At 38.4% G+C, this 13359-nt stretch overlaps 3 protein-coding genes across 3 annotated transcripts in view; 2 read left to right on the forward strand and 1 right to left on the reverse strand.

Annotated features, from left to right (window-relative positions):
* LOC108101656 (discoidin domain-containing receptor 2) overlaps nt 1-13359 on the forward strand; it is a 147244-nt gene that overhangs the window by 70319 nt on the left and 63566 nt on the right. The window lies entirely within an intron of this gene.
* On the reverse strand, nt 7155-7563 carry LOC108101658. Its single transcript, XM_017206077.2, has one exon. It carries the CDS (start codon nt 7520-7522, stop codon nt 7280-7282), a length of 243 nt encoding a protein of 80 aa, XP_017061566.1. The 5' UTR covers nt 7523-7563; the 3' UTR covers nt 7155-7279.
* LOC108101657 lies at nt 7655-8212 on the forward strand. Its single transcript, XM_017206076.2, has one exon. The coding sequence runs from the start codon at nt 7717-7719 to the stop codon at nt 8032-8034; it is 318 nt and encodes a 105-aa protein (XP_017061565.1). The 5' UTR covers nt 7655-7716; the 3' UTR covers nt 8035-8212.

The raw sequence follows: 13359 nt of genomic DNA on the forward strand, positions 1-13359 counted from the left end.
TTCCTAATCATTTTTATTTGGTAAATGTTTGCACTCAGGAGCAGAAGCAAAAGATGTAGACGATTGCCAAACCTCTGGCTACTTTCTCCTGCACATCTCCACTAACAACGAACACACTAACAATATTTGCTGAAATGAGCCTTGGTACTTGCATCGCTTGTAAGCTCGCCACTTTAGTGTTTAAATGCCGAGAATTAACGGGATTGTCCGTGGGTGCGGCTATGAATGGCAGGGCTAAGCTTTTATTGAGCTCAACCTTAAACAAGTTTAAAAATGGCTAACTTTGGTAAATTTTTAAAACCGTTATTCGATGCAGAGTAAAGAATGCGAAAGGGTTTATGGATTTTGATAACACTTTTCACCAATTGACTTAAAGTTTAAAGTTGGTTTTGGAGAAAAGAATACTTTTAAAACAATTTTTATATTCTAAAAAATATTTGAGTTCAAAATATTGATTTGAAAAAAATCAATATTAATATGGCGAAATCAAAATACACGTTTTTTGTGGTTTACCGAAATATAACTAAAAAAATAGATTTTAGTTGAAACTGTAAGGGAAAGGAGGATTACCAAGGAAAATTTTGATTTTCTTTGAAAACGAATATTTAGCAGAAATGTTTTTAATAAGATACAAATGTCTTCAGTCGGTCACAAAAATGCAACACTTATTACTATTAAAACAAAAACAAAACCTTAAATAATTCCGAAGGCAGATGTTGGGGCCAATTAGTTGTTTCGTTTTTTCGACTTCTGACGACAAATTACAAATGTTTAAACACACAAAATGCTTTTAGAGCTCCCATATTTCACCTCCTGTTGGGATCTGTACAGCACTCGACACCTTTTCACACACATACATATATAGTATATTTAAAACCTCCGCCAGGGGACCGAAATGGTCCAACATGGCGCCCCGCGGCGTGTACCTCCATAACGTGTATGAATAACATGAATGTTATGTTATGTGGTGGGTTCGTGCCATAGAAAACAATTCCCGAATGTAGCGACACGTTACTCCAAGAGCTCCTGCAAACAAGTCAAGGTTGAAAATGAAAAACGAAACAAATACACACGCAGAAGTACGACTGCAAGGGGAAAGTACCCTGTGGGCCACCACACATATGTACATGCACGGCGCTTATTTTGTGTCAACTGCGCGAAGTACATAACTGGAAACGGAGGCATGTGGGGACATTTACAATCTATAAAGCATGAGCGCAGGAGGAAGAACGGGACACTGCAGTCAATAAACCATAAAATATGCAATGTTGTAAATATTTTGCATGTACGTACACTTTACCACGTGAATGGGTGTAATGTGTTTGTGTGTGCACCCGGTTTTTCTGTGAAAATATTTTATGCATGCAGGTGAATCGATTCAATGGGCTGCCAACTCGGGCTGTGCAGCGCAGTCCCAACCAAGCACCAGCACCCAAAGGAAATTAGCTTGACAGGAAATTCCACAATACACGCAAAAACCACCGAGCCACCAGTTGGGTAACAACCAACCGAAGGACTCATCAGCCGCCCGACTAAGCACCTCAGGAACTGCTTGCCGTTCTTCCCATTTTCGTTTTACCTTTGGTCGAGCTTAAAGTACGAATTCGCTAGCTTCGTCGAAATCCGGCCCAGAAAGTCTGAATTTCCACCACTCCTGCCTCATTTTCCGCAGCGGCTACAACCCAAGACTTATATTGGTCACAGACAGTATATGGGTTATATCTCGTTTAACTCTAATGTCTGCATTTACAAGAACAATTCAACCTTGATGCGTGGCTAGGTGGTAACGATGTCAAGTACCTTAAGGGGTTATATACCTTTTTCACCAGAGAAATGCATGGTTTTTATTTATTTTTTTTAGCATGTTACCATTGTTTTATTTAAATTCAATAAAAATTTTATCAAAGTACGTGTCCTTAACTTAATTCGTATAAAATTTCGAGTGAAAATTTTGAGTATTGTGGAAGTTATAGTCCTTCCCGCAGAAGTCCTTTTTTCATTAGAGGCTTGCGGTGAGCATGAAAACAAGAAAACGGCTCAACTTAAAAAAAAAATGAAAAAAAACTACGTTAGTATATAGTGTTACCTAGTTCGTGAACGAAGGATTTTACGAAAAAAATTTTTTTACAGTTACAGTGATTATTTTTTCAAAAAAACCGATTTTTCGAGGTCTAATAATTTAGTTTTTCGCCCCAAAAAAATAGAAAAATTTCTCGAAAAAAAAATTCCTTCGTTCACGAACTAGCTATTGTATCTACAAACAATCCCCCAAAATTTCAAATCGATCGATGTAGTGGTTACCGAGATATCGTGCTCACCGCAATGACCTTTTCTCAAAAATGCGACTCCGAGATAATCGCGGTTAAAGTTTTAGGTGGACATTAGGTAGTCATGCACACCGTGCGCTATGAACGACTGTATCTTAGGTTCTAGTGCCCCGATCTCTAAAAAATTTTGCAGAAAAATTGTTGAAAGTATGTACATCAAAAAAACATCATAAAATTTTTTTCGATTTTTTGAGTCTGAAAAAGGTATATAACCCCTTAAGTATGTGTACCTTAACCTTACTTTGGCCCAGATTTAATATACTAAAACTTTCTCATTTCTTTGTTTGTTAGATTGCCTTTTACTTAATACTTGGTTTTCCACTAATTTTATTTTAAATTATTTCAATTTAAATATTTTTCATTCTGCTGTTACTATTTAAAGAACGCAGTACTAAATTTTATTTATGCGCCTCTTAGGCTTACTTTTTCATAATTCGGTTTGTCAAGTTTTAGCGAAGGTTCTTGTTAACAGCGATAATTTTTTTATACAGTTAATATGCTTCAACTTCTAATAAATACACCCTTTTAAATTCGAAGGGACGTTAATAAAGGAAACACTTTAATATTAAAGAAAAAATATTTTTCAAAATGTGTATATGATGGGTACTTTAATGTAGTTTTTGTTTTATGAAAACCGGAAAATTTAAATATTGTTTGGGTTTTCAGGGTCCCTTATTTGCACTTCGCTTTTAATTTGACCGCTTGTGACGTCTTCTCTTTGCCAACGCAGCGGCGCAGAAACTTAATTTTTCTCAAACTACCTTTCTTGCTATTTCTGTTGACTTGGGCCCTGCATTTGCAGTGAAAAGTTTACCATTCGCTGAAACTTTGGCCATTTTGTTGCTTCGCTATTTGTTGGTTCGCTGCGCCAGACGACTACGACAAAACCAATCATCCGCTCCCTCTGTCCGTTCCCGTCGTCTCCCGCTTTTTTGGGATGTCAAAATTTTAATAAAGTCGGGAATTCCAAATTGGCCGACTGCCATTTTCTGCGCTCTTCCTCCTTGGCCGTGTTATGCATTTTTTGTTACAAAAATACCACTGTCGGTTTTGACTTTTATCGAAAGTCCTGTTTATGAACTCCGTTAAATAACCGAGCACTTAAATTATCTTTGCGCCTTTGGGGCTTGTCTGCTACATCGTAAAACTGTGTCCTTTGAGATAACCTTCTGCCAAGTTATCCCCCTTTCTTCTTTGATCAATTTAAAGGGTCTCGACAAAGCACCACCTTTAAGGAAAGGTTTGACTATTATAGTTTCGGCCAAGTGTCTGAGAATTTTATTGTCGAACTTGCATTTCCTTTTTAAAAGTAAAAGTTTAAAATGTGTTTTTAATGCTCTGTATCTTGATGGATGAAAGATATCGTTGAGGACGGCAATGGTATTCGGTAGATGAAATAGTTTAAAAGAACTGAAAATCTGCAATAATGCCAGGTACTCGATCAAAAAGTACCTTTTCACCTAATGTCAATGTTGAAATATAACCCCCCTCTATATTTTTTACCCCTGCAGAGCAAAAGAGTTTAATTTCAATCAGAAGTTTGCAACGCAGTGAAGGAGACACCTCAGACCCCAAAAAGTATATATTAGGTTGTTTGGTAATGACATACTGGTTTCTTTATTGATTTTTGACGACGATTTTAACATAGTTAGCATTGTCCGATTTAAGTGCTATATGTACCGTTGTCTTCGATGATTTTCTACCATTTTGATGGTAACTTGTATATGACTCTCCTAAAGAAGTCCTTGTCCCTACTGGCAAAAAACTCGACGATTCGATTTTCACAATCCTCCCTGGAACTCAATTTTTGTCCATCGAAAAAATTTTGCAAGGCCAAAAACAGATGGCAATCGCTTGGCGCTATAAGGTGGATCCATTAACACTTCCCAACCAAGCTCCCGTAGCTTGTGACGCGTCACCGAAGATGTATGGGGCCTGGCGTTGTCATGATGGAACACAACGCCCTTACGATTCACCATGGCTGGCCGCTTCAGACCGGTCAGAATTGATGGTTTGGCCATAGGGCAACACTTCATAATGGATGATTTCTCTGATAGCCGTCAGTCCTGGCTTTGCCACTGTTTGAGACGACTCACCGTGCGTCGACCAGGATCTTTTACGCTTTAAGCTCTCATATGTGATCCATTTTTCATCACCAGTGACTAACCGATCCAGAATTAAGTCGAGTTTATTACGGTGCAACAAAGATTCGCAGATTGATACACGGTCGAAAAGGTTTTTTTATTTTTTTTGGGATAACTTATGAGGCACCCATACATCGAGCTTTTTTGTTACATTTTTCGACTTTAAATGCCTATGGACGGTTTCCGTGCAGCTCCTCTGCGATGGTTCTAATAGTCACATGACGATCTCGATCCACTATTTCCATGATTTTATCCGTATCAACGGTCACTGGTCGTCCGGAAGGCTTGTATATTTCGGAACCGCCTAAACCACTGTTCGGCGGTTTGAATAGAAAGTTTGTTATCTCCTAAGGCAGCAATAATCTGTCTGCGAGATTCCGCAGCAGTTTTTCCCTGTGCGAAATAAAATTTCAAAATTGCCCGAATTTCTGCGTTTGTGAACTCCATTTCAATCGATTGTAATTTTTAACGTGGAAGCTCATGTAAACAAACTATGTATATGTTTAAAGGTGAAGCCAATACCTTTCAAACGATATACAGCATTGCCAGATACGATTGTATTTGACTTCACAAGCGAAGCGCGAAATTTGAATGAAAAAACCGGTATGTCAACCTAATATATTCTTGATCCGCTTCACGATCTGAATAGAAATACGCCTGTACGTCTGTCCGTTTATCTGTTTCTCTTTAAACTAGTCTCTCCGTTTTAAAGCTATCTTGCTATAATTTTACCAATAGTTATGTAGTTATTGCACGCAGTTTATAAGTCGGAACGGGCCGGATCGGCCGATTATATCGGATGGCTCTCATACGAGAGAATAAAATAAAAAATTCTCACGCCGTTGCACTTTAACTGATCGACTTGATTTTTTTCAACTAACTACTACTAACTAACTAACTACTATTAAATTTCGGATTAAATTTAATCAAAATCGGATAACTCTATCATATAGCTGTCATAGGAATGATCGAAAAATATATATATATATAATGGAAAAAAATTATAACATCGTAGTTTTTAATCCCACGAGCATGGTTTTCGAAATATGGAGCTTTTTAATAACCCTTGAATTTAGAAAAAAATTTCAATAATATCCGACAACGTTATCATATAGCTGCCATACGAAAAATAGTAAAATCTATAAAGAAACTAGCAAACCCCGGCGAACTTCTTTGACATCATTGGCCGCAACAAGCGTGATGTCACTGCTGCATTTTCCGCTTTATATAAAAGAGTCGGCAAAAGTGGGTTTGGCGGTAAACTAGAGCAAGACGAAGTAGACACCCACGTGGTAGCGGATAGCTATAACTTCGAAGTGGTCAAGGAGTTCACGTACCTTGGCACTGCCATTAATGCCGAAAATGACGTCAGCCTGGAGATTAAGCGAAGAATCACACTTGCCAATAGGTGTTACTTTGGTCTGAACTCACAGAAAAAAATTGACACTTAATAAGACACTCATCTTACCCGTGCTCTTATATGGCGCAGAAGCACGGGTAATGTCACTGACGGATGCAGCAGCGCTTGGAGTGTTCTTCGCAAGATCTTTGGTCCCGTTCGGATTGGGGACGACTTTCGCATTCGGATGAACCACGACCTATACGAGTTGTACGACGACGTGGACGTGGTCCGGCGCATCACGATACAACGTCTGCGCTGGTTCGGCCACGTCGTGCGAATGGATGATGAATCTCCAGCTCAGAAGGTATTTGAAGCGAGCGTCGAATACGGGCGACGACGAAGGGGACGACCAAAGCTCCGATGGAAGGACCAAGTGGAGGAGGACCTGACTGCACTGGGTGTTTCCGATTGGAGGAGGCACGCGAAGAGCAGAGGCGCCTGGTGGGAGACGCTGAGGTCAGCCAAAACCCGAATCGGGTTGTAGTGCCACCTAATAATAATAATCCTATCTCGAAGTCCAAAAAATTATAGATTGCTCTTTTACAATGAAAAGAGATTCAGTTTTATATGAGCCAGGAAAAGAAACGCTAGGTCGACTTGCTTACAGTTTGCTGAAGAACATTTAAACTGGCCACTGAGAAAGAGAAGGAGCAACTGGTCGAATGGGTCCAAAATTGTTTTGTTTGGTGGCTGTGGGTCACGACAATATGTTAGACGACCGACCTTGCTGAATTGGCTCCAAAGCATACACTCAAAACTTTTAATCATGGCGGTTCTCTGATCATGATTTGGGCAAGTTTTTCGTACCATTAAGCTTGACCAGTATACCACTATGGATCGACAACTCTATCTAAAAGCTTTGGGCGACGTAATGTTACCAAATGCCTCACGGACAACGATTCAAAACTCACAATCAAGTTGGCCAAGGATCATCATCATCATCACGGACTGGCCGCCGATCTCAATCTAAGTAAAAATTTATGAAGTGACGTGAAGAGGGCAGTATCAGAAATAAAACCAACCAACAACAGCTTTCATCTTTGGGATGCTGTACAAAGTCATGGTGCTGATATTCAACTAATCAATTTTTTGAAGATCCGATAATTATATTTTGCTAAGTATTATTTACATTTGTTGTAAGTTATGCTTCTGTGAAAATTAAAATCAAAATCGAAAATAGCTTAATAAGTTTTTCTTCGTTGTTCATCAATATACTAAAATTTTTTGACCGCAGCTGCAAGCAATAATAATAATAACTTTATAACATAACTGCTAATTAAATATGTTTAGTGTTTTTTGAGGGGATGGAACCCCGCAGTCACACAATATCTAGGAAACATTTTAATATTTAATATGGATCTTCACAAACACAAGAGCTGTTCTTATTTAAAAACGACAACGACATCTCAATTGTTCTTCTTCACATCCAGCGACTCTTTTTCGGCACAACAGTCCTTAATTTTTCCATCGCGTGTGGACTTGTACCAGATAACGGTTATGGTACCAAAGATGAGTCCCAGGAAAATCCCAAGAAAAGCCAGCCCAGCTAGGAACGCCAAGAAGTGGACTTCGTTCAGCAGGTAGCCCAGAAAATCAATGATGGGTTGTACCACTCGGAAACAAACAATTTGAATAGGGTTGGGAAACATTTTTCTATTTTTTTCCTGTGGAGCTGAGTTACTGATGACTACTTTTCCAGAGTTGACAATTTTTGAACAGATATGCATGCACATTTATTTGTTCAAATTTGTCAACCCCAAAGAGTCCATATAAATCGACAATGCATGTAGTTATCACTCACTCAATTCGTAAGTGACGACAATTTAAAATTTCGAGTAGGGAAATGGAGTACCAGGACTATTTAAGAGAGCAGCTCACCATTTTCCACTACCACTTACACTCTGACTTTGGAGTGCTGATCAAGGTTGCCACTTGCGTGGCCTTCGGAGCCGTGTGCGGATGGCTAATGAGCCTGCTCACGTTCACCATTTACAAGGTGGCAGTGCGGCTAGGAGTCCAGCCATTGGCTTATAAGGACGAGGAGGACGACGACCTGGACCTGGATTTGGGGAACGGGTATGAGCCCATTCTGGGGCAGAGTCGGGAGGTTGGGGACTGGCTCGAGGCAATAAGGACGCGGAGACCTCAGCCCAACGCTTAGAGCAGTATGGGATGGGACTTTATCCTATGTGCTCAAGCCTTCAAAAATCATTTGCATTTTTCCTACACTTCCCTGGCTCTAAATTCAACTACTCCTCGCCGTTTAAGCCAGCTTGTTTGCTCAGAACACGCCCCGGGCCCCAAATATTTAATAAACCATATCGTTTCTGTTTTGAAAACTCTCGTCTTTTTGTTGGCCCAACTTGCTAGAGGCTATTTTTTCACAGTTTTTTATATTTTAGCTTTTGCTTTTGGAAGACCTTTTTGCTGGCTGAAGGCCATGACTTTAAAGACGCAATTTTGAAAAATATTCAGTTAGTATTTTTTTACCCTTGCGAAAAGTATAATTTCAGTCAGAAGTTTGGAAAGCAGTACGGTGCCACTGTTGTTACCATAATTAAGTATATATTTGATCAGTATCACGCTACTGTTTTGCAACTAAGAAAATATGAAACCTTTTGATGTTGGTATATGCTTAAATATATATTATATCTGTAGAGTATTCATGGAAAATTAATAGAAAAATTTCATAGCTTCGATGTTGTTTAGCCATTATTTATTTTAATCGTATTAATCGTATATAAGCTTCGGCTTGACGAAGCTAGCTTCCTTTCTTGTTCTCAAGTCAATTAAGACTTTTGACTTTTGGTCAACCAAACCCAGGTTTATTTCTATCATATTTTGGCTCGCTGATCCAATTCTTGCAGTGCACTTACCTGATGAGGACTGAAATTTTAAACTTGTTGCAGTTACCTAAGCATGGTTGAGATTTTCCGCGATAGTTGGCACGGATTTGGCACCAAGCACTCTTATACTTTGCACCAAATTTGTCACTTAACACGCGCAAGACCCATTTTAAAAGGGTAAAAGCTCAGAAATAGCCAGTTTATGAAAGCACGGCAATTTGTTTTTTACAAACTTGTTGGTGTCAGCAGGATCTAACTATTAAATTGTGCTGAGAGCAGCTCCATTAATATGCACCAACTTTACTCAGTGCCTCTTTGTTGCCGATATCTAAGTCTGTCCACCCTCGTAGGACCCGCGGTCTGCAATTTCGATAAAGCAGGGCTGTGTTCATTTATAAGAGTGTATTAAAGTCTGGAGTTGATTATAGTCAGAGTATAGTACTTTGAATGGCTTATGCAGGTTACCAAAATTAAGGAACATAATTCCAAGATTGTGGAAATTCCAAATAATTTTCCGGTCCGATAATGTAGAGTCCTTATGTTTACCTCTTATTTTATGAAAAACAAGAAAGGAAGCTAGCTTCGGCAAGCCGAAGCTTATATACCCTTGCAGTTACTAAATATGTCGAACAAAATACATAAAAGCTAAAGAGCATCGAAGCTATGAGGATTTTTCTATTAATTTTCCATATTGTTCATATGACAGCTATATAATATACTCGTCCGATTTTAATGAAATTTAATTTGTAACTCAAGACTCATTAGAAAACTCTATATTCCAAAAATCATTATTGCCTGATGAAAAACAACGAGGTTATAATTATATTTCCGTTATTTCTATATAGATTTTTCGATCTTTCCTATGGCAGCTCTATGATATAGTACTCCGATTTTTATGAAATTTTTTTCTCAACTTAAGAGTATTTAAAAAACTTTATGTTCCAAAAATCATGCTCGTGGCATTAAAAACAAGGACATTATAATTTTTTTCCATTATTTATATATATATATTTTGATCTCTCCTATGGCAGCTATATGATAGAGTTATCCGATTTTGATAAAATTTAATCCGAAATTCAATAGCAGTTAGAAAACGCCATCTGGAAGGAATCAAGTCGATCTGATCAAAAACAACGGTGTAAAATTTTTTTATTTCATTCTCTTGTATGGGAGCTATCCGATATAGTCGCCCGATCCGGCTCGTTCCGACATATATACTGCGTGCAACAACTACACAACTTTTGGGAAAGTTTCAGCGAGATAGCTTTAAAACTGAGAGACTAGTTTACATAGAAACCGACAGGAGGACAGACAGACAGACGGACAGACGGACAGACGTACATACATATTTCGATTCAGATGGTGATGCTGATCAAGAATATATATACTTTATGGGGTCTGAGGTGTCTCCTTCACTGCGTTGCAAACTTCTGACTGAAATTATAATACCCTTTGCTCTGCAAGGGTATAAAAAAGGTTTTAAAAAAAAGGCAATTTGATACTTTTAGCTGGAAAATGTTATACCATGCCACTCAGGGGATAATAATAAAGGTGTTAAAAAAAAAACTGGCCAAATCGGTGAAACTGTGCCAAAATTTCAAATTAAAAGCAAGTGTGCCAATAATTTTATTCAGGAAGATTCGGCACTTGTTTTCGTTATTTTAATTTTAAAAATTAACTATAAGATGTAAAATATTAAAATAAACTGGGTTGTGTTGTTAATTAATTATATTATGTAAATAAATTTTGTTTTATGTAAATATCCCCATTTTAAGAGGAGAAACTGAGCCTCAAAGTTGAACAACCCAACTGTGCCAATAATTATGTTCGTCACTGTATGTATTATACTTGGCACCGAAAAGTTTAGACGACCAAAAATGAAGGACTCACCGCGAATTAGATTGTAAATAAAGACAGTACCGAGCATCTTTCTGCATTTAATTTAATAAACCAAATCACTGCCATAAGGTAGGGCAAGCTAATAGGAAGCAGTGTATTTAAAAAACACGTCAATAAAAGATTTAAATTCCAGTATAGGCGGCCCTGGGGGAAATCAAAAAGACTTTTTGCACTGATTCTATGCGATCAGTTTGTTCTCAGTATTGCAGATGCCAAGCAGTTGCTCGTAACTGAAGGATCAAAGAATAAACCATGTAGTTTCAGAAACTTTCCAGCAAGATTATTTTTTTTTTATTGAGTTCACTTACTTGACTGCTCATAACATACTCTTAAAAAAAAGCAGCAACAGTTCACATAATCAACAGGCTTGTTTTATTGTTTAATGGGGAACGTGAAAAGAGGATGCAGAGATATTAAATTTTTGATACATTACATTTATTTTACAACCCTCGCACGGACAAGAAAACGATATGCAAGGCAACCCCTCATCGGAGACTGTAACAAAAAATCGATTCGGATTCGGTTGAAGCTCACTTTCAGTGGGGGATTGGGAGCGCAACTTCTTTCTGTGCAAATCAACTTTGTTCTCGGTTCTCCCTGTGCTTCCGCAAAACTCAGTCTCTTAAATTTATGCAAATTTGAATTTGATATGGTTAAATTGTTTGCCTTGGCATCGCCAGCCATGCAAATGCCTTGATAAGGCCACACAGGCATTTGCCCGCCCTGGGCTGTGTCACATTTTGGAGAAAAATGTATTTGTTATAATTCATCAATGGGTGAAAGGCAAAGAGTTATTTTTCACACGGAGTGGTGGCGTTATTTTATTTTGGCTTTTAGTTCGCTGTCTGGCGTAGGGTAAAACTCTGCGCTATCCTCGATAATTTATGGATGCACATTTGTTCTAAAGAGCTAAATGTGGGCTCAGTTGTTACTGCCGAAGCCATATTGCACGTTGTATATATGCAAGTCGGAACGGGCGGAATCAGACGATTAATATAATAATTATAACGGGGAAAAAATTATTATACCTGTATTTTCTATCATATTGGCATGATAATTTAAAGATGGTGTTTATTAAGGCTCTTAAATTTCGAATTTAGTATGTTCGAATCATACAGTTGACATAGGATTGATCGAAAAATCTAGTTTAATTTTACAAATCAAACATTTTCGGAAAAAGGAAAAACAATTTTTATGAAAATCTAACTATTATACCACTTAGCTGCCATAGGAAAGATCAGAAAAATATATATAAAATTAATGGAACAAAATTATAACTTCATAGCATGGTTTATTGGATCAACGTGAACTTGGTGCATTTGAGAGCTACAAAAAGGCTCTGTCTTTGCAGTCTTGCGTAACCCTATCATCGATCTTGGACCTTAGGGGTAGACTTTCTGAGGCGTATTTTATTAAGTTTAAATGTCCGCTTTTGTGTATGTTTTCACAGTTCAAGTTGGTTGTGTACTTGTGCAATGCGACGAATTCTTCTATAATTTATTCCATGCATGGTTTTGATTTTTATTGAATATGTATTGACTTGTCTGTAGATTCTCCTTACTTTTACCAAGCTTCCGGTCTGATATAATATACGAAATAGAAAAGCATCCTAGAAGCTTGAGGTGGTTGAGTAAGTCGTAAAGTAAGGCCCAAACAAGCTTTTATAGAAAAGTCGATAATGCCCCTTTTTTTTGATTTTACCCTAATTTTAGGGTAGCAACAGTTGAGGTTTTCCAAAAACACGAGACGAGAGAATTAGAACTACGAGAGTATATGAGCTTCGGCTTGCGAGGCCAAGCTCCTTCTCCCAGCATTATTGATTTTATAGGTGAATTTCAGATCGAAAGGCCCACAAATGGGGTTCGGAAATTGCGACTGCCTGCCCCCGCGAGACTTCCCCCTTTGTAAGCTGCTTGCGATGGCATTGGCGGCAGCTGCTTTTGTCATTATTAATAACTGTTAATTATTCACCATTAAAGCAGTGCCTGGCGAGCACGTTCGCTGCTTTCGAAAGCAAACTTGTTTGCTCCGTCCGACCTTTTCCGTCCGCCAGTGTTCGTTGCCAGTCAAGTAATTCCCTTTTTATATTGTTTGGCATCATATTTTATGTGCTCTTTAGTTATCGCCCGCCGATGACTGGCTTTCCTGGCGTTTCTCCAACTATCTCTGTCTTTTCCCTGGCCATATTTACATGTTATTAAAAACATTCCCGAGCTTCCGCTCAACGTCGCTTGCCAAAAAACATCCTGAGAAGAAAGGAAACTTTTCTATTTCGCCTCGGCTAAAGTTATTGAAAATTCATGAATAATTGACATTTATTGCAGTTGGCACAAATGATGGTCGATAATGGGCAAACTGGGGCTCACGGCAAGCAGTGGGCGGAAGGTACGTTTCCTGCACATTTATAGACATAAATATTAAAGTAGCTTACGTACTTAATTGTAAATTATGCATTCAATTAGTTATGCCAGGCTGCCCTCAAATGTCGTTTTCAATCGGGGTTGCCGGGCGGGGGAAAGGGGGGGAGAACGAAAGAGCGAGCGAGCTGGCATTGTGTTGGAGAGGGAAGCCTTTTGCAGGCTCAAATCAATTTTAAATTATTAGGCCTTGGTTTTCCCAATCAGAATTTATGTGCTTTACCTACCAAAAGGCGAAAAAAAAGAAAAGTAAAAGCCTCTTCTACATGAACTTGAATCTTAACTCTAAAACCAAGACTAAAGGATGTGTTTAAAAGCCCTGAC

The sequence above is a fragment of the Drosophila ficusphila genome, unplaced genomic scaffold (assembly GCF_018152265.1).
Source record: "Drosophila ficusphila isolate 14025-0441.05 unplaced genomic scaffold, ASM1815226v1 contig_636, whole genome shotgun sequence".
Lineage (NCBI taxonomy): Eukaryota > Metazoa > Arthropoda > Insecta > Diptera > Drosophilidae > Drosophila > Drosophila ficusphila.